Here is a 22,556-nt window from a genome sequence, read left to right as displayed (position 1 = left end):
TCGTGGAAGGGAACTGGGGTCGATCTTAGGGAAGTATAAAAAACATAAAGAGAAATGGTTATACAAGATAAATTAAATTTGAATAATGGGCTAATTATAATTATAATAAGGTTTTAAAATTTGGGGTAAGAATTTGTGGAACTAATCTAATGGAAATGGAATACAAGAGGGGGAGGGGGGGAAGTCCTGGAAAGATGTTAATGAAAGTAAGGTTTTATCTTTCTCTTTTTTCTTTTTTTCTTTTTTATTCTGGATTTTTTGGAAATTTTAATAAATATCATTTAAAAAAAAAATGAACTCGTATCTACTTCTGAGTAGATATGCATAAGGAGGCACTCTTAGGTTTGCTGCTTCCCTTTTCTCACACACCCAGGGCAGCCAGTCTACATTAATTTTCATTGGTGTCCACCACACCTGAGTGTTGCAACATCCAGCTCCCCCTGGCTGCCTCCACACCATCACCTTCTAGCTGCCCTTCGAGATTTCAAAAGGAAGTTGCAGGATATGAAGCAGCATGACCGCCTCAAAATGAGCACAAATAATCAGGATTTCACAATATAAATGATGTTGGGAAGGGCCTGTTCTGTACATTATTGTAATGCCAATTTGCCCCTTTCATACCTATTTAAAACTATTTTTTCTTGAAGACTCTACACCTCTCTCTCTCTCTCTCTCTCTCTCTCTCTCTCTCTCTCTCTCTTTCTCTCTCTCTCTCTGAGTCTTTTCATTCCATTCCTTTCATTTGTTTTCTCTCTCTCTCTCTCTCTCTCTCTCTCTCTCTCTCTCTCTGTCTCTCTCTTCTTTTTTTTAAAGTGTGACAGATTTGATTCACTTTCCCCTCAGCCATTCACCTGCAGAATTCACCTGCAGTTCTTCCCAGCTCCAAATTTGAAGTATGTTGAATCTTCAGGGCAACTTATCTTCATTGATCTGCCTTTGAGCTCCATTCATTATATAACCTTTACTCTGAGGCATCAGTTCTGCTTAAAGTATTCACTTGTCAAAGCATTTCCCTCCTGACATGGAAAGCACACATTGCCATGATCTGAGGATTTGGTTCATATTCATGTTTAAAGTGTCAGATGAGAGATGGATGTGAATTCTGCACTTGGTACCTACAATCCCCATATAAGCTCTTCATGGGCACCCTAAATTAACAAATTCTGTGAATTTAACCCAGAACTATGCTTTTGTCAGGTTTCTGGGGGAACGTGCAGTATCCACACAGCTTCAAAATGAAACCTAGCCTTGAAGATATAATGAGATCTTTGGTAGGAGATTTTCTATGAGTTTTGAGAAGTAAAAGAAACACAGGCCATATTGAAAACAAGCTTCTCTCCCACCCCACCCTGCAAATTTCATTTTAAAAGTACATGTATGGAAGTATAAGCCAAGAGCCAACTCCCCATTTTGGAACTCCATCGCATAAGTTAGGAAATGGAATGTGAGATTCAGTTAAAAGGATTTGCTCTCTGTCCACCCATAAGCCAAAGCAAGGCTATGTCAGCATTATCTCTGGGCTAAGATCTAGGCTGTGATCCTGTGCATACTTATCTGGGAGAAAATACCATTGAACTCAGAAGAGGAAGAAGAAGAGTTTGGATTTGATATCCCGCCTTTCACTCCCTTTAAGGAGTCTCAAAGCGGCTAACATTCTCCTTTCCCTTCCTCCCCCACAACAAACACTCTGTAGGTGAGTGGGGCTGAGAGACTTCAGGGAAGTGTGACTAGCCCAAGGTCACCCAGCAGCTGCATGTGGAGGAGCGGAGACGCAAACCCGGTTCCCCAGATTACGAGACTACCGCTCTTAACCACTACACCACACTGGCTCTCACTCATAAGATTATTAATATCACAAAGTTAGATTAATGTTGCTAAAGACTAAATCCTGTCTGCAGTTAATAACATTAATGATGCAAATAAGTAACGAGGAATCCATTGGATAAAGAGAATCCCTTGTTCTTCAGGTCTGGCAGGATACCATTTGGAGCAGCTGGGTCCTTGTTATCCCAGCTTATTAGCACTGGGTGGGAAGGGTCCAGGACAGGGTTATGTTGTTAATTGTGGGACCCATGCCATCACACTAACTCTCTCCTTATACACTATATCATACGTATTTAATGTGATTTCCTGTTTCAAGCCTTTCATTTTTAGAGAAGGCTATTGAGTGGGACTTCTAGCTTCATACTCTCCAGATCAGTTTTCTAGAGGCTTTCCTATCTGAATTTTGATCTGACCATGAAACCAAGACTGCACCTGTTGCCTTGAGGAATTATCTTCACCTAGGAACAACGATGGCATGCTGATGAAGTGTTGGCAACTCAGCTGCAAGACCTGGCAAGCATTAATAAGACTGCTCTTATGGAGTGCTGCAAGTCCAGTCTTGCCTTCTGCCTGAAGCTGCCAGAATAGGCAATATTGTGCAGAGGTTTGTCTTTTGGGGGAATCAATGTGCTAGTGACAACCACTTCTGCTTCCTTATTTCATATGGGTCTAGCTTGCAGCTTCTGGCCATAGTGGGGAACCAGATGCATATAAGTGACTGAAGTTACACCCTGACAGGACGGAGGGTACTGCTGGTTGGTTGCTGTTGTAACAATCACTCCACCTGGCTTCAGAAAAAGGAAAGAAATGGGACTATAGGTCTCCTGAAAGACCATTAGCTCTGCTGAAAGAAAAACTTGGGACTACTCTTCTTGAATTCTTTCCATTCCAGCTGGTTGTTACAGGAACTCTGTAACATAACAAATAGTGCCTACATTTGGGGTTTTTTTTACTTCCCTCCCTCCCACCTACCAATCCTCTTTCCTTTCCTTTTTAGATTATAAACCTGAGGACAGGGGCTGTCTTATCAATGTCAGCTATAAGCTTTATTGGAAGCCTTTTTTTTCTGGCTGTACAGCAACATAAAAGTAAATCAGTGGTGGTGGGTAGAAATAATAATAACAGATGGTGTTCAACCACGGCTAGTTTTTCATGTTTTCAGCCTTAAAGTGTTTCTTGATCAGTAAGTTTGTGCAATTGTAGCAAATTTCCATATTTTGAGAACTGGCTCTCACCCATTCTATTCAGTCTGGGCCAAGCATCCATTAGTCATATAGTCATATATCTTCTTCAGTAAATAAGAGCATATATAACAGCACAGCACTGAATTCCACTCTTAATTTCCACAGCAGTTTTTGGGCGGGTTGAACTTCCCTTGCCATTTCCCCTCCTAAGCAGTCGGGAAGCTCTCATTGTTTGTTACCTTCTTGATACCCTGCACAACAAGTGAGTCAGGACCCTTCCTCTCTTCAAGCCCTCTGTGTGCGCACCATGGACTTTGAGAAAGGGCCATAGCTTTGTCATAGAGACTGTGTTTTGCATGCAGAAGATCACAGGATCAATCCCTGGTTGATCTTGAGATTGGGGGGGGGGACGGGACTCCTGCCTGAAACCTTGGAGAACCTCTTCCAGTTAGTATCGGCAGTGGTGAGCTAGATAAACCCATGACATTTGTCCTTTATCAAATGTTTCCTCAGCTGGATAATATGCAAAGAGAACATCTCACTAGTGCCTCAGTGGTTCCATGCTATCTTGTAGACACAGTTCCAGGTGTCAGTTTTGACCCATAAAACCTGTACCAGTGTGAGTGTGATGTAAGCTAAAGTTTCTTTCTTTTCTTTGTTCCATCATGGACTTTGAAGTTGCCCATGAGTGCTTGAGCTGTATTAAGCATGCACCAATTTGAGTAGTCATCTCAAGGGCTGCCCACAATTGTGAGAATAATTTCTCCCCTAAGGGGCCCCCCAAAGTCTTACCTCAAATACCTGTAAGAATACCCTTTTTGGGCTAGCATTTAATAGCCAGGTATAAGAAAGTGAGATGCAACTTTTATTTTCCATAGCTAAATGTTCAGTTGTGTCTAAGGTGTGCAAGAAGTTACTGTGACTCAGGACCAGTAGAAAGCACAATGATTTAAAGTGATTATTCCATTGTTATGCAAGCCTAGTTGGCTGGCTGGCTGTAAATCAGATAGGGAACAAGTAGCTGCCTGATCTCACTGAGTCTGAGCGTTTGTGTTTGTGAGAAATGATATATTCACAAATCAAGTTACAAGGTTTGAATCAGTGCTTTGGATATATCTCAGTTGTGATCTTCTTTTTCTCTACGACAGGAGCACAAATGGTTCTGTAATCTTTAATTTACCAAATCAATTATGTTAAAAATTCAATCCATAATATTTTAAAATATTTATTATGCCATGCATGGCAATAGCCTATCATGCAAGATATGTTGCTGGGAAGATCAATAATCAGATTTCCCAGTGGTTTTGTTTTTATTTAAGCAGTGGTAGGGTGGGGTGGAGAAGCTACTATTAGTTCTGCAAGGGAATTATTTCCCTGAGAAGGATGGACAACATCTGTGGGAATGTATGATTTAGATGAAGGAATACATATGAGAAGTAGTTAAAGACCTCCCACAGCTCTGCCCTTCCAATCATATTTTGAGCCCCCTATTGCTGCTTCTATGGGATGTGTGTGTGTGTGTGTGTGTGTGTGTGTGTGTTAGTTCTAAGAATTGTTATAAAATTGGATAAAGGATGTTGCTATGGCCTAGATAACTTTTACCTAATAAAGAAGTAATGAACCAATGGCAAATAGGTGATCAAGCTTGTGTCAACCTATCCTTGCATTCATAATGTTACCTGATGGCACAGAGGAAGTGGCTACTGTTGATTCTGTAAGTAGGGTGGCTATGATATCTGGGATAGTGGTATAACATTTCTGTGCTGGTAAATGGTAATGTAGTATGCAGTATATGCACATGTGTGAATAATGTACTGGGTCTGTTTATAATGACTCTCACACAGAATCGTTCCTGTAGAGTAAAGGCTTAATTGATTAAGTATGGGTTAATTGCTAGCCAAGCAAGGTTGTAGATGCTAAGCGTCTGATGTTGCTCTAGGAAGCTGAATAGGGCTATATGCCCTGTTCCTTGTGTCTGAGGAGTGTTCTCCGGGCAAAGAAAATCAAAGTCTCTTTCATTGCTGCAGCTTATAGTATCACATCAAGCGCCAGCCTTTTGATGTATGCACTTGCCAAACATTCTTAACAAATTGAAGAGTATAGGAAAGTGTTAGAAGCTATAAAGCCATAAATAGGCACTATTGACTACAGTTCTAAGTAATCCCATGTATTGCTTTGGGGAGATTGCAGACGTATCTAATAGGTTATTTTTCAAAATCTAGTTTTGAAAACAATGAATCATTATAGGTAGGAGCAGAGGCTGAACTTAGCAGCAGCTGGTAAGGTGGTATGCAAGGGGCAGGAAGAAGTCACCACTGCTATTGAGCAGTGGTGGAATGGGTTTCATATATGTAGTAGATATGAGGCAGCAGTGAAAACTGACATCATTGCTCATGCTGGGCACTCTTACCCAGTTTGGCAGCTGCACACATATGTGGCGCAAACTCCAGCAGTTGCTGGCCTCGCCATTCTTTCTGTCTCTTGCTAGTAAGAGTCTCTGATCTTCCTTCCCCCACAATGCTGACTGGTGCCCATTGAGACTGCTGGAGTGAAAGGCAAGGAGGTCAACAGTAGGTGGAGCTAGAGTCATTGGCAGGTAGGGCTAACTAATGCTACTTTTGTCCCTAACCTTCTCCCTGCTGATTTCTACAAGGACTGTTAAAAAGCAAGAAGGTGGGTTTGGAGGAATTGAGACTGAGGTTGGTAGAGAGGTGTTTAGCTTGCTCTAATGGACTAGACTCTACTGCTTCCACATAGTCTCTGCTCAGTGATGGCAGACTCTTCCTGCCTTTGCCCACTTTTTGGCTCTGCCCCAGCCCACTGCTGGTTTCAGCACTACCTATTACCAGTATACATTTCTGTATTTCTGTTGAAGAAATACAGCCCTCAACAGAAAAGGTTACCCAACCAGCGGTAATCCATTGAGATACATTAAGGTAGGTATGCAAAACTGGAGTCTTAATCATTTGATCCAAATTCTCGAACATCCCACAGAAGCAGAATGATCAGCGATGGCAATGGAAAAGCTTTCTTGAACCTCTCATTTTCTCTTTGACTGATACCATAGTTTCCCTTTTGCTGTACTGTACCTCTATGAATATTTATGTGAGTCAAAATAGGGAAGAGCTTTCTTGGTGAAATATTGTACATATTATAAACATGTCCATAATGATCTTTTAAAGCTCTTACAATAAACATGGTCCCAAAATTTCCTGTTAAATATGTATGAGACACATTCTGTAAGCCATTTTAATGAAATTATGCTTATCGGAAATTAAATGAATGTGTATTCACAGTGCTTCAAAAGGTGGCATTACTGAAACCAGTAAACTAAGCTCATTATTCAACTTGGTTGTCTTTTAAAATGTTACTTAACCACAATACTTAGTTAAAACTGGCATGGGGGGGAGGAAAGGTCTGATTATGCTTCACTCTCACACTAGGAGATTTCTTTGAAACAGAAGGAACATTATTTCAGGGTATAAAAAAAACCTCTGTAGACCATATGAAAAAGTGTGTTAAGCAATGCCATTATGATGCTCTTCCAGGTGTATAAGGCACACCTACTCAAATGACATATTTGCAGTCCTCAGGTTGCCCTTGTGTCTTGTCTCCCTAGAAGAATTTTCATATATTCATCTAATTTCCCTTCCGTTTTCTGGTAACTTCATTATATTAACACCAGGCTTTGCTGCTCACTGGTCAGCCCCCACCCCCTTAAATGTAGATGCTGTTGGAGTGAGCCAGAGCCAAAGCAGATGTGATGTTAACTGTATGAATACTTACTCTTTCCCTGCTATGGTTTTAACAAAACCCACCTTCCCAAAGCTATGAAGCACCAATGACAGCTTCCTTTTAAATGCAAATAGCAACTTCCCTGGTGTGGAGGGCATTTGTTTAGGACCATTACGCAACCATGAACTTCTGGTAACTTTTGTCACACAATCCTGTACTTCTGGTGGCCCAGAGATGCTCTCCCATTTCATCACATTACAACTTGGTCCACATTATTGCTATGAGCCAGCCCTCAGTCTATGATAGGTGTCCAAATATTGCCATGTATCCATGTATCTGAAAAGCAATCATTTGTACACAGTCAGTTTCTTGCTTTTGTAATGATCTACAGATGTCAAGACTTAATCTTAAAAAAAATAAAAATCCTTCAGACATTATTTCCATCAGTCTCAAGATTTATTTCCAAACAGGACATTGCTTACCAAGTAGATTAGAACAGAAAACAATAAGAATGGCTATTAAGAATGTGAAAAATATTGAGAAGATGCAGCCGTCATTCTTTCAGCTCTTCTGCAAATATTTAGTGAATTTAGTACAGTGATGCAAGGTCAATGAATACTAAACACTCCAAAAGCTAAGAACTGTATCTGTGATTATTGAAAGCTGCCCAAATAGGATAATCAGCTATTTATTTTGACATTCACACAATGTATCTGGGATTGTCAGCATCCATATGTAATTTTGAACCTTTTACCAAATTTAGAACATTCACTCTACACATCCAAATCTAAGAAAAGTATTGATTCAATTGTTGCTTCTGAATAAGATCTTAATTGTTCCTAATTAGGGATCTGGAAGGATCCGTCAACCTTGGTTCTTCCAATTTCTCATTTTTAAAATCTTAAATTCATTTCTCTTCATTTCTGGGGCATTTTTTTTAAATTGTCATAGAAATTAATCAGCATAGAAATTCTCTTAATACACATATTTTAGTTTTAAGTTTTGACTAATGTACAAATTTTTGCAATTGCCCCTTGTGAACATGATTTAGTTGGAGAACTACATCGCAAAATTCAAGTAAATTAATTTTGAAGGATGTTTGTCTCATATTTTGCTTATATTTTTTCGAAAAGTGCAAATTTGATATGTTCTCCTTTAAATGTGAACTGAATTGAATTCCCCCCCCCCCATGCCTACATAAAACTATTAAATAATATTAGAAGACAGATCATTGACTTCATGTTTTCCTGTTCAAAGAGTTCAGTTTAGACAAAAGCTTTTGGAAAAGCGCTTGATGGAGAAAAGAGAAGCAATACTCAAAGAAGCCCATGAGGAAGAAGAAAGGAAGAGACGTCTTGATGCTCTCAGGCAACAGGTATCTTTTTAATTGTATAACCTGAGTCTTTTTATGTGCAATTTGAGAGAGCAGTCCCTCAAGACATGAAAAAAGGGCTTCTCAATCTTTTTAGCTTTGATTCATCACTTGCTGTTTGGTTTGTATCTGCATGATCATTGCTAGATTAATGCATGCAGCAGACGCTGTCAACAGTGAAATCTAAAAATAGTCTTGGGGTAGAATTCATCACCGAGCCATTACAGACATTGTATCTGTGCAAGCAGAACAGCTTGCCCAGATAGAATGATAGCCCCTCCCCTCACCCCATGTACTGTTCTGGGGGTTCCCACAGGTCATTCAGGCAGCCTGTTGATGAGGTTTGCTAGGTGAATTCCACCAACAGTGTGCCCCCCTCCGCAATGTGTATGGGTCTAATAGGCTTTTCTTGAAGATAATTTCCACACACTATGATCACCTCACATTTTCAGTTTCATTTTGTTAATATGAGAAAGAGCAGCAGTAGATAAGTATCTACTCATAAAGTGGAAAGTACCATACTTTTCCGTGTATAAGACTAGGTTTTTTTTTACTAAAAAATAATGTTTAAAAAGGGGGGTAGTCTTATACACAGACTCTCCCCCCCTTTTCTAAATGTTGAGCCCCAAAATAGGGGGCGTCTTATACACGGGGGCGTTATACACGAAAAATACGGTACCTTGATAAAATGGACAGGGAATGTTTTGCACCATGTTCTTATACCTTCAACCAATCCAGATTATCTCTGTATCTATGCCTTTAAGTGCCAGGAATTTTTACATAAATTGCCAGTGAAGGGGCCCTTATATGGATTGGGAGCCTTGAATGGGTTGGTAGAGGGCTTTATTCATATCCCCCCACCTGGGTCTGAAATTGAATTGGGGTTGGGCATATGGGCACATAGCAGGGAGACGTCGTGTCTGAGAGCATAGCAGGTGCCTGCCTGATCATCCATCCATCCATCCATCCATCCATCCATCCATCTCATCTAATGGACCAAGTCTTACAGTGTTGAAAGTGGGAAAAAGGAATGAAGGCTGATAGTTAGCTTTAAAATATGCATTAACTTTCAGCAGCACAGATTGGTCCAATGAAAGGGGTCAGCTTCCTATATTCTTGCATTATGCATTTTTAAGGAAACCATTTGTATGGGTGGGAAATAATTTTGTGATTTCCTATTAACTTCCGCATCTTCCCCTCCTCTCACCTAAAATGGAAGTCTGACATCATGGATTTTATACATCCTTTATACTAAACTGCCGTATGAGCTCTCAGCTGCTACCAGCATGATTCAGACATCTTCCCCAGGATTTCCTTGGGTATGGTTTTCAATCTAGAGCGTTTGTAGTTGCAGGTGCTGCTCTGCAACTGCTGAGACTGCAAACCAGAATGAGTCTCCACCCCAACAGTTTGAAAGCTTGTTGTAGTCACTACAACCGCCCAGAGTGGCTGGGGAAACCCAGCCAGATGGGCGGGGTATAAATAAATTATTATTATTATTATTATTATTATTATTATTATTATTATTATTACTACTACTACTACAGACTGCTTGAATGATGTGTGGAGATGCAAATGGCATTAAAACACACAATAGTTTTGGTTAGTTCTTGAATTTAATATTTTGGGTTGGCAGCATTTATAGTTTCTGAAAAAGAAGAATGCTTATCTTCTCTGCAAGAAACTTATTCCTTCATTCTTCCAGTAAGCCCAGTTACTTGAACTGTGTCAGAATGAAATGCCCAAGAGCACAATTCTATGAATGTTTGCTTAGAAGTGGTCAATGGAACTTACTCTCAAGGAGGCGTGCATTGAAATAAAGCCAAAATAATGTTGCTGATTGGTAGGAGACTGCTTAGGAATAGACAGAAGTTGCCTGCCACTTCACTTGTGACTGTGTGAACCAAGCAAGAAGATGCAGGAAAATGTGCTACAATTTCTGTGTTGAACATAACATACGGCTGGGAATACAGAGAGCCTAGAAAGGGCTTTGTCCAGCATACCTGTTTATATGACTGTGGGCCAGATAGTTATGGAGGCTGAATTCAACAAGCATAAATCAGTAACAAAGCTATTATAAATCCCACTTCTATATGTGAACTCACGGGTACTTATACCTGGGAAAGTGTCGGTCGCTTAAATTACTTTGAGCTGAATGGGCCAGGCTCATTGAAAGCTGTTTTGACCACAAATGTTTTTGTAAATAAGCCAGACAAAAGACACCTCCCTGTAATATTTCAAAAGCTGGATGGAGAATTTAAGATTCATTCCAGCCACGTGAGTGTATAACAGCATGCAGTGCCTAGTTTCTTCTTTCCTGGCCTAAGATGACTGCATTCTTTTTGCATTTGTCAGGAGTATTTTCCTGATCTTTCTTTCAAACAAGAATTTAAAGTAGAGCTTGTTTGGGTTTTTCACAGCCTTTTTATGAATCTGCTGAAGTGTAATTGTGTTTCTTGGTGTTACTCCTTTCAGATCATGACTCAATTTCTATTTTCAGCTGGAGTCACCACATTGTCCCAGGTCTGCAATATATCTTGTGTGGGGCAGGGTGGGAAATCAATGGGCTTTGGCTTGAAATTGCCTTTCACTTTTAAAATATTACACTATTTCTTAGTTTTGGAAGGTGTTTATTCATCAGGCCCTAGCCCACTCATAGGGGGAAACTAACCAAGTGCTCAAATTGCGGCAAAATGTTAATTTGCCAAAAGCATTGGCGTGGCTTTGATTCCCCCCCCCCCCTGAGGTTTGCCTTTTTAAGTTGCAGGATATGGTTGATTATCTAAATACTGATCTAGCTGTAGTTTATGAGTGCCATTTTTTTGCTGAGAGGCAAAGAGTGCCCTGGCTAAGGCCCTGTGGGATCCCATGGGTAGAACTGATAGCAGTCCTGCCCTCCAAATAGATAACTGCTTAGCCTCCATTCTGACCATGTTATTAAAATTTTGCATGGCACATCTGAACTATGCTTGGGCAGGGAATATGTGCAGGCACAGCAGCAACTATGGCTGTTGCAGGTGCAGCAGTACCAGGAAGAATCTTGGGTTCTAGGGCCAGATCAGAGGGGCAGGGGGAGGGTCTTCTTGTGCCACTGCTAGATCGGTTGCACTGGTTAATAAGCTAGTGGTCCAACAGAACCATTTGTCTGTGTGTTCATTCCCTTGTTTTTAAAATTACCGTATTTTTCCATGTATAAGACTAGGATTGTTGTTTTTTACCCCCCCCCCAAAAAAAAAGGTTTAAAATTGGGGCTCTTCTTATACATCGAATGTTTTATTAATTTGGAGTCCCCCCAAATAGGGGGAATCTTATACATGGGGGTGTCTTATATACGGAAAAATATGGTAATTTGCAGTATCTTATTGCAGGTGATATTTTAAATGGCAACTAACAAACATAACTACAGTTTATCTCACAAAAGCATAACAAATTGCTTCAAGCTTGACTGCATGGCTTAGATAAAAAGAAACAACCACCACAGACAATTTTAAATGTATTCTTTTCCTGCTAAGCATCCTTTCACAAGACACTACTTCAATAAGAACCCACATTTTAAACCTGCAGTTATTATTCTCACCAGTTAACTGACTTGCGGTTTTTGTCATAACTGAATTGTGCCTTTGCTGTTCTTGTCCCCTTGCAATTGGCAGGCTTTACAGTATTGATCTATGTTTTGGTCCCCATGATGCCATCCTCTTATCTGTGACTTCAAACTGATACAAACAGGATCTGTTTCTGGGGGGAAAAGCCACATCCAAACTGCTCCCTGGCTTGCTCCTCAGTATCTTTTCTTGCATTAGTCACTTGATTAGATATGTCAGCAACTGTGCTCTACTTCAGATTGATTTATACTCAGGGCTCTTGCTGGGTCCCCCTCCCCTCAAAACACCATTAGCCTATGTCTACATATACTGAATGACAACACATTCTGCAGCCTAAAAAACGGTCTCAGCAACTTGGTGCATAGTGCATCACGAGGAGAGAGGCAGAGCCAGTGTTTTGAGGCTGGCAAATCCAGGGTCAGTTTTCATGTTGAAATTATATGATGGTAGTCTCCACACAGCAACTATAAAAGACCCCTCTCAAGTGGTGTGATTTTGTAAAAGGTTATTTTTCAGGTTCCAGAGGCATATAAAAGATCCACAACTCATCTTTTAAATTACTCTATATTCAGTGTAGCTCCTTTCAGATGTGGCATTATTGCAGGAGTGTTTGGGATACAATGCGAAGGGAACAAGTCATTTTTAAACTAACAAACAAACAATAATTTGTTGCAGACTTGTGCTGCAGAAGTGAGTTTGTATGGCAGCACTGAGAGAGAATTATGCAAGCCTTCTGGTAATTTTATTTCAGGTCCTTATCTACCGTTTAATATTCAGAATTTCTTTAGTTTTGCGTCCAAGGACCATCAAAAAACACAAATGTGGAAGGAAGGGATATGAAATGGGCAAAAACCTTAGCTTGGCCTTTGCCAACTTGGTGTCCGCCAGATGCTATGAACTACAACTCCCATCAGCCCCACCCAATGCCACCACGCTGGCTGGGGCTGACAGGAGTTGTAGCTCAAAACATAAGGAGGACAGCAGATTGGTAAAGGCTGCCTTAGCTAAAGAGTTAAGCCAGTCTGCTTGTTAGCTTTCCCCCCAGCCTTCCTATGGTGAATGCTCAATCCTATGAACCTCTAAAGTGACTCATCAAATAAAACCATACATAAAAGGGAAGTTACCAGCTGCCATCGGTCTGCTTTCCTGTTCACTTTTATTCGATGAAAGGGCTTTTACAGAAAGCTGGTCCCTGTTCACCCTTAGTCTTGTATGAATAACTGAAATATCTGAATAGAGGAACCATCTGAGGTAAAGGAAGCTACGTTTTGCTATATCATCATGTTTACTTTGGAATGCCAAGGACACAGAAAGAACAGCTAGTATCAGTTCTTGGTAGACCCCACAGTTGAAATGGCTATGTGGTTTGACCCAAAGTAAGGATTGGGTTTTCCAGTGGGTGCAGTTAATTTTAACCAACTTCCAAAAATTGCAGCTGGACGCCATTTTTGATGGATGACTCCTGGCTATGTCCCTGAATCTGCAAGAGCTGGCTTTTAAAAGCTTGCCTAGGTAGTTTTGGATTTCTTTTCTTTGTGTTTGATATATGAGGCTTCCTTTATGTTACATTATTTCATTAGTTCAATTAGTTCAAAGACTTCTTTTTTCAGAAATGGCCAAAGGGCCATTACTACAGAGAAGGTTCAGAAGATTATTTCAGTGCACTGAAATAAGGCTTGATGGGCTCATGGGACTGTGTGGACTAGCCTTGTCCCTGCAGTTGGTGGGCATTGGGGGTCTCAAATTTCAGCTGTGCCCTGTGCGATGCCAAAATTTGGTGCTCCGTGCCTCTCAAGCTCCATTCTAATTAATAGTTATGGCACTCTTGAGGCTCCATGCCCAGTGTAACTGGACTAGTCATGCTGCCCCAAATCCGCCTCTGGTCTCTAACCACTGATGTGTCTGGCCAATGTGTGTTCATAGTTCTCTTACACATGAGGAGTGGTCCAGGATCCCACCTCACATGGAGGAAAGCTATGCAAGTACATCAATATGCACATAGAGCCCCTTCTAACACACTCTTGAGTGCATGGATTATGAAAGATTGTGGCCACTGGGTTCAGCAGTGACAAAGGTAGCACACTCAGCCTTGTGACCTTCTTCTGTTATTTAAATCTGTGGAGGGGAGCATCATAACCCCACCCCTCCCCAATAGAAAGTCATAAAAATTGTATATCACCAAGTGGTACAATCCATGTCCCCCTATTTCATGGTCAAAATAATACTTTGTATATAATATTGCTTCCATCCATTCCAACCATGATGCTGTTGGTTCAAGGAAAAAATAGGTATAAAAAGAGAATTCCTAGGATATCAAGATCCAAGCTTGGGGCAAGTACTCTTGGGGCAAGTACTCTCAACAGAGATTTAAAATCACAAAATATGTAGCAAAGTAAAGCGTGAAAATACAGGCTGTTAGACCTTTAAAAATATGCCATTGTGAGTCCCAAAACTTCCCTCTTCCCCCAGTGTAGGAAAATACCACATGTTTAGTAAGTTAAAAAATCATTTATTTGCAAAGTCTCCAAAGGTCAGGTTCGTGTGCTTTTCCATATATCAGTCAGTAAAGTCACAATAAAACTTTGTTTAGTTCCAAAGTGGTGAAGGTTCCTAAATTATTGGTATAGGAGCACAAGAATGACTTGTGAGAGCCATATGACTAAGCTGCACCAACCAATGTAGCCTCTTGGCCAGCTGAGTTCATCAGGTAGACTAAGATACAACAATACGTTCCTCCCAAGGTGAGGGGGAGTAACCCATGCTAAGCCTGGCAGGACAGCTTACTCTATGGTCTTAACCCTTTCATGCATTGATTACACTTAAGCATGTTGGTTATATGAGACTCGTTATCCCACAGATGCTACAATGATGATAGTTTTTTTGGCAGCTGCTTTTTATTATAATTTGCAATTTGTGTGGTGCGAGGATGTAGAGGAGTGAAGCCAATCACTTGTTTGCTTCATTCTTCCCCCTCCAGGCGCCTAAAGGTGTAGCCAGAGGAGGCCTGGCTAATAGGTACAATATGTGGTAAATGCTTCCTTGAAAGAGAATGAAGTTTCAGTGGGTTTGATGCTAGTCATGATGAGACCTCTATATAAAAGCCCTTGTTAAATTCCTTTATATCTCACTGTGCTGGATAATTTCCAGCTAGTCTCTTTTTTTAGGATAAGGTGCTTATGAGTGTGGTGGTTCCTCAGCTGCAAAGGCTTCTGGATAATACTTATTACTTATATGCATTTCAGTTTGGTTTCCAGCACATATTCAGGACTGAGATAGCCTTGTTGACCCAGGAAGACTATCTACACTAGGTAGCTGAACCGGAAGAGTTTATTCCTGTTTGTTTTTCTGGACCTCTTAGCAGCTTTCAGTACCCTCAAGTATGGTATTCTTCTGGACCAACTGGATGTGGCTTTGGGGACACTTCAACATTGTAGGTATGGAATCATTGGTTGATTTATTCTGACAAGCAATGGCATTTCTAGAAGAAAGAACTTCCTTATCAATTCCATAACTCTCATTCTTCAAACATACTGTCTTCCTCCTTTTCTGCCTTAACATGTTTTCTCTCAGACCTTCCTAACTAGGTGGAAAGAATGACGAAAAAGATCAAATGGTGCGTCCTTTGTCTGCTGGACCTCCTGCATGGAAACAGGAAGGTGTGATCTTAAGGTTGGGTCACACAAAATATTTGCACTGCTGACAATTTCCACATCTCTCTTAGGTTGCTGTTGTTGCAGAGTTTGACCCTGCAAGAATGATGGCCGACACAGTGGCATCTAAAGCTCGGATGGGCATTGGAACAGAAGAAGAATTTGTTCTGCTAAAGCCTCTGTTTGAGTTGCATACATTCACTAATGACCAGGTAGTTACCCATCCTGCCTGATGTGTGTGCGCGCATCCACACCAACAGCAAAAAGGTTAAATGCAGGGAGTAATTATGCTTTGTGTGGGAAACCACTGGAGGTGGGAGATATAGGTATCTGAAACGTAAAGAACTTCCCCCCATTTTTAGGAGTCTTCATTGGGTTACAGGGTAGAGTGTCAATCCTTTTGCATGAGGCCAGTTTTGCTCAGCCCTAGAGCTGCATTTAGGGATGCAGGTGGCGCTGTGGGTTAAACCACAGAGCCTAGGACTTGCTGATCAGAAGGTCAGTGGTTCGAATCCCCGCGACAGGGTGAGCTCCCGTTGCTCGGTCCCTGCTCCTGCCAACCTAGCAGTTCGAAAGCACCTCAAAGTGCAAGTAGATAAATAGGTACCACTCCGGCGGGAAGGTAAACAGCGTTTCCGTGTGCTGCTCTGGTTCGCCAGAAGCAGCTTAGTCATGCTGGCCACATGACCCGGAAGCTGTACGCCGGCTCCCTTGGCCAATAAAGCGAGATGAGCACCGCAACCCCAGAGTCGGCCACGACTGGACCTAATGGTCACGGGTCCCTTTACTTTTACCTAGAGCTGCATTTATGCTGTGCTTGGAGTTTTGTGTTTGTTTAAGGATGTCTGAACACCTGAATTCAAATCAAGGTGGCACTTCTTTATGTACTACCTTTCTCTACTGCGGCTCTTGCTGACTTTTTGCCCTGTTATCAGTTCCTTCTGACCACCATTGTTGCCTGCCTGCTGCAATATTTTTAGTCTGCAGCAGCCAATATTTTTAGTCCGCAGTGGCCATTTGTCTATACAAGCACATTACAATATTGTACTAAGATATTGGAAGGCAGATTTGGAATTTAAGTGCCCTGAATTTGCACCTACAGTTGCATGCATGTTACCATGCACTGTATTCTGTACCTCTGTGTTCAATAGCTGTTTAATAGGTGCATGTCCTACTCCCCAGAAGTATCTAGGCATATGTGTCAGGTGGAGATTCTACTGTATATGTTTCTGTAATCCAAAACTATCCATACACATCTGGCTAATACCAGATAGGCTAGTATGTTATATGTTGCCTTTTTAATAAATGGCATTGCAATCAATGCTGCTCCTTTCAAGATGACTCGCTCAAAATCTATACCTACAGATTCATATATATATAAACGTCCTTTCCCCCCCTTTTTTTTAACAGATCATTTCCGACACCCGGGTTCGTGTGGAGCTAGCTCTCCGAGAAGCTGGACTACATAAAACACTTTACGCTCAGGAGCTTTTGCCTAAAATCCCTCCGCCCAGACTTCCAAGGAAAGATATGGAGTCCATAGTCTTTAAAATGTACAACTAGGCACTAATCAAAGATTCAGAATCTTTTGGAATAGTCTATTAAGAATCCTTGAATAAACTATTTTAATTCAGGAAATAAGTTGGATACTAAGTTGTGAAGGGTTCTGTTACTGTGGCTGAGTCATGTTGGTGAAAATGTATTGCCAAGAAGTGCTCATTAGACCGTTTTAACACTCCCCCACAATCTTGAGCACTGCTCTGTTAACAGCACATTCTTGGCAACACAGTTTACTGAAGCTTCAAGTCTAATTAGTTCAGGTGAAATCATTCTTTTAGATGAAAATCTGAAAAGCAAAACTGCTGGAGACACACATCCATGTAGGAATGCACTGAATTATTTGCATTGGGGTAGCCAACGTAGAGCCTGGTAATGGACCATATGTCAGTCAAGGACAATGGAAGCGAAAGTCCAACAATATCTGGAGAGTAGCACATTGGCTACTCCTGGAGTAGAGAGTTGGACTTGAACCAGAGAAGTCTGGGTTATACATCTGTATGCAGCCTTTGACTTCTCCCCCATATGTCTCCTTTATCCTTGAAGTAACTTTCCAGCCAAGAGGAATCTATGAAGATGCAAATGCCATGTCCTTTTTCGTCTTGCATGTAGAACATTCCGCAATACAGGGACAGCAAAATGAAGTTAGGTCTTTAGTGGGGCATATTTCCTCCAGATTGGGTTTGCTTGCTTATTAAACCTTGCACATAAAATCTAAAATGGTTTGCAGCACCCGCTCAGTAGTATCCCACATCACTTCCATTGCATGTTGCATAACTTGATTTTGTATTTTTTCAAAAAGAGAATATTCTAGTTTTATTAATATGCACTATTCTTGCTTGATTATTATTATAAATGGAAATATAAGCTTATACTCCACTTGTGGCAGACAATTTGATTCATCATGTTTACTGCAAACCAATCATCCAAACAATTTCATTTTGCAAATTAGCCCTTGAGAATAAATTACAAAATTAGAAAGAACATTTCAGCTATGGGGGTCTTTATTATGGCACAGCAAAGAACCCTGTTTGTTCTGCTAGATGAAAGTGAACTTGATAATTCATTTCATTTTATAACACTAAAAGCATTCCCAGACCTTATGCAGCATGCATATGAAAGATATGTAAACAAGGTGCATAAAATCTGTAGCCTGCCAATTAGCCACAGTTCAAACAATTTATTTCTGGGATTAAGAACTGGATGCAGGTTCCGTCTTGGCAAGTTGTGTGCTTGTGTGTGTATGTATACACACACAATGTGTATGCCATGCAACAATGTATTTTATAAGGCTCTGTGTGACAGCTATCTTTTTGATGCAGTGTTTCTAAATTTTGCAGCCTCACTTAAGGGACTGGGAAAATAAATTGTAGAGCTCAGTGCAGGCACATTTCAAATGTCAGGCCCAGCCCTACCATTTTCTCAGAGGATTCAATTGTAGCCGAGAGGCACAGCCCTGCAGGTCCCAGCAGGGCTTAATCATAGTTAAACAGACTTGATGACTGAACACGATTTGTCCTGGTTTGTGCTGACAGCCAAGTCCTGGTCAACATCATGTCATTTAACTCAGTTGTTCACAGTCATTTTCTGACTTGCTAGTTCTCCACTGTATAGAAAAGCCCTACGGGGAATTTTGGGAAGAACTCTACCGTGAGGAGGAAGCTTCTCTGTTTGAGTTATCCAGCCTGCAGAGAAAAATACCCCCATTACACACACACACACACACACACACACACACACACACACACACACTTATATAAACACACAGCTCTTATGGTCCTGGGTATAATTTCATGAACCTTCTTAAGCTTTCTCAGTGCTTTGTGTCCATGTAAAATGGAAAATGTACATGAATCCGATGAGAGAATATTTCAGAGCAGGGATGACTGCTGAGCTTGTGATATACCCAGTTTTGCTTGTGTCGATTTCTGTTGAAGTACATGCAGTGCAAACTCTGAGGAAGTAAACAGCCCTCTTCCTATTTCAGCAGCCCCAAATATATGGTCTACTAACTATTATTCTAGTTAATCCTATCTGAGGTGGAATGTGAATTTTAAAGCAACTGCTGTGTTAGGCTAGGCCTGGGCAACGGTAGTGACTCATAGCAATGATAATGCCCGGAAGCAGTGAATAAACACAGACAGAATGTTCCCAGTCACCATCATTCAGGAATCTGTCGCTGTAATTCTGAGTAGGACAGAAGAACAGTCCCTGGAGCTCAGGAAAGGGGTTTGGAAGAGGTAGCTTGCTGGGTCTAATTAAAATAGCTTCCTCAGCTATTTTCCTTCTGGTTTGTTCCCATCTTGTTGAATTCCTTTTCTCCCTTCAATGAATGTGGCAACCACTTGGTATATAAGGATTCTGCCTTTCCACAGAGATTTTCTAGGACGGTGGAAGGTAACAACATTGAATATGTCATAATCTGGAGGCCTGGAGCTGATTTGCATGGTTGAGCTGCATGCAATTAACATAATTTGCATATCATTTTCTTGAACAGGGGTGATGCAAAACTACAGAGGGTGGACATCCTGCAGCTGAGTTACTCAGAAGATTTTGAATCACATTTGTGCTGGTTTTCAGGTTATATTTTTACGGGTACACGCAAAGTGTGTGTATACATGTCCTTAAGATCATAATGGGTGTATGGTTCAAGCTCTATGTATATAAGTACTAGGGGCTGCCGCCCCTGCTCATATTACCCCAATGCCCTTGCTAACTCCCACACCCCTCCCTTTACACTTTACACAGTCCGCCTCTATGCCTTCACAGGTCCCTTAAGCTCCTGCATCCCCTCATGGCTCCTTCAACACCTCACAGCTCCTCTGTGTCCCTCTAGCCATGCTTTATTCAGACCTCTGCTGTTGTTTAAAATGGCTGCTTTCAAACATGCCTTCCCTTTTGTTCCCTTCCCCCACCATGGCTTCAGGCAATTCCAGGATTCTGATGAGGCACTACAATTCTTTCAGTCGGGATAGATAGATGATAGATAGATAGATAGATAGATAGATAGATAGATAGATAGATAGATAGAGTGTGTTTGTTTGTATGTGTGTGCATGAGAGAGAGAGAGAGAGAGAGAGAGAGAGAGAGAGAGAGGTGGGGGAAACGTACCAAGACTGGCTACCATTCTTGCCACATGTTGTTGTTTTTTTTAGATTTTTATTGATACAACAAGAAAAAACAACACAAATACCAAATTACACACAATAATAACCATAGACACATAATTTTCTTAGCAAACAATAAAACATATATTGGTCTTAACACTAAAGACCCAACCTCCCGTCTATTCCATATTTCAATTTCATATTACTTATTGCCAATACACACTTTTATCATAATTAAACTTATTCTTAATATATCTAATTTCTTATATCTACCTTGCAACTATTACTGAAGTTCCTCGAATGCTGCAACAGAATTTAAACTACATTTATTTTTCAGATATTCTTTGAAAACCTCCCATTTTGAAACAAATTCCTGTTTTGATTTATTCTTGATTTTTTCTGATAGACCATCTAATTCTCTTGCCACATGTTTCTATGTCCTTTAAAGAAAGGCCATTTCCACAATATCAGAGACAACCCTATTATTAGGCAAACCCCTAGCTAGTCCCCCTAAACCAGCCTGCTGCTAACCAGTTGCTTGTCTAGTCAGTTTCTGTACATGGAATAAGAAGAGGATGCTATCTTGCATTTGCCTCAGATACCAAAATGGGGCTGACCACACAACAGCATGACTCTTTAGTGGACTTAAATGCTGATTTCACATGGCACTTAATATAGTAATAATTCTTCAGTGGCTGTCACCATGGTCCTAAATATAAACCTTAACTTGGTTCTTGGTAGCATCACGAAGTGTAAAGAGTGCTGTATAATGAGCTCGAGCAATTGTGTAATTGTGAGAGGTTGGCGTTGGAGTTCAAAGGCAAATGTGAGTATTTGTACAACTTTTGTTCTTGTTCCTTCTATTTATTTATAATCTTCTGATCAGTTTTTTTATTCTATCTCTGCAACTATCTAGCTGCAGCTCTCAAGATGATTGTGCCCGTTCATTCTATGTATGTGTGTAGGCTTTGGGACGGCAGTAATTGAGGTGGTAGCAATAATGGAGATGTAGAGGTGTCTGTGGAGGGACACGGGTGGCGCTGTGGGTTAAACCACAGAGCCTAGGACTTGCCAATCACAAGGTCGGCGGTTCGAATCCCCGCGACTGGGTGAGCTCCCATTGCTCGGTCCCTGCTCCTGCCAACCCAGCAGTTCGAAAGCACGCCAGTGCAAGTAGATAAATAGGTACCGCTTCGGCAGGAAGGTAAATGGCGTTTCCATGCACTGCACTGGTTCGCCAGAAGCGGCTTAGTCATGCTGGCCACATGACCCAGAAGCTGTACGCCGGCTCCCTCGGCCAATAAAGCGAGATGAGTGCCACAACCCCAGAGTCGGTCATGACTGGACCTAATGGTCAGGGGTCCCTTTACCTTTTAGAGGTGTCTGTGAGCATGGAGCAAGGGTGGGGGGAAGCTATTCCCAGGTTCCCATTTTTAAAAAGTGACTTGTGGCATTTACAGAACCCAAGACATGAGACAAAAGACATAGCAGCTATTCTCATTTGTTTTCTATAGCACCTGTCTTTCAGTGGTTTTAGCCAATGAATGAAGTCACAGAATGATTGACATTTTGGAAAGCAGATCTAGCCAATTGCAACAAAGAGAAGACTGGAATGGAGCACTCATTGTCTTGACCCTGCCTTTTCTGCAGGGTTTTTCTGGTGGAGAGGTGATTGTTGCCCCATAAGAATCAGTTCAAGTATCAAGACTTTGTGATTGAGTGTCAGCTCAAAAATGACAAAGGTAACAGCAAAGATGGAAACTTATGAACTTTCCAACTCAGGTCTTGCTTTATACCAAAAAATGTCATATTCCCTCTACCAGCCTTACCCTAGCTTGTAAGCGTTTTAAAAATTGCACAATGCAGATACAGGTCATTACTATACCAATTTACAGGGGGTGGGACTATGGCCAAGAGAGTGTGGAATACATTAGCCTTTCAAGGTTACCTGGTTTATATCCATCTTGCAGGGGCTGGTGGAAAATAGAGCATTACATCCTGAAGTGTAGGCCAGTGTTGTTGTTCTGCTGTGTTGGGTTTTCTTTTAGGGAAATATTGTGTGTCCTGTGAAGTTGTCTACAAGAGAAGTGCAGTAAATTACGGGCTGGAGGGGATGAAGGGAGCCTGGGTGAAAATTGGGGTTTTTTCGAAAAGGAGGATGGATGATAGATTCCAAGCCAGAGGCCTGTTGCTTAAGACCTTCCGCTTCTCAAGAAAAAGATGGAGCCTGTTAGGGGTGATGAGGCCCTGGAGGAATCGAAGGCTTCTGTCCCATCACAGGCTGCATTGATAAAGCAACTGCTCTGAAAACCTGGAGATCTGCTGCCAGTCAGTGTGGGACAATATTGAGCTAGATAATGGTCTGAATTGGTACAAGGCATTTTTCAATGTTCACTTGCAGCTCTTGTGGGGCTGCTTTGCCTCCTTTCCCCCACCCCCCATGTCCTGTATGCTTGCTGTAAAGATCTGGACATGAAAAATGCTCCTAAACACTAAGACAACACACAGACCAGCCTTCTTCAAAG

The 22,556-nt window shown here is 41.2% G+C and overlaps 1 protein-coding gene across 9 annotated transcripts in view; it reads left to right on the top strand.

Moving 5' to 3' along the window:
• CCDC148 (coiled-coil domain containing 148) overlaps positions 1–17,008 on the top strand; it is a gene marked incomplete at its 5' end in the record, with an annotated part of 104,711 nt that extends 87,703 nt beyond the window's left edge. For all 9 annotated transcript variants that reach the window (XM_079978218.1, XM_079978217.1, XM_079978215.1 and 6 more), the window contains 3 exons: positions 8,001–8,118; positions 15,439–15,579; positions 16,778–17,008. In XM_079978218.1, the coding sequence (XP_079834344.1) occupies positions 8,001–8,118; positions 15,439–15,579; positions 16,778–16,930 (412 nt within the window). In that variant the 3' untranslated portion in view covers positions 16,931–17,008. The remainder of the gene's footprint in view (positions 1–8,000; positions 8,119–15,438; positions 15,580–16,777) is intronic.
• Positions 17,009–22,556: the final 5,548 nt, after the last annotated feature.

Source organism: Podarcis cretensis (assembly GCF_951804945.1).
Source record: "Podarcis cretensis genome assembly, chromosome: 1".
Lineage (NCBI taxonomy): Eukaryota > Metazoa > Chordata > Lepidosauria > Squamata > Lacertidae > Podarcis > Podarcis cretensis.
The sequence above is the reverse complement of the archived record's forward strand: the minus strand, read 5'-3'. Positions and strand labels throughout refer to the sequence as shown.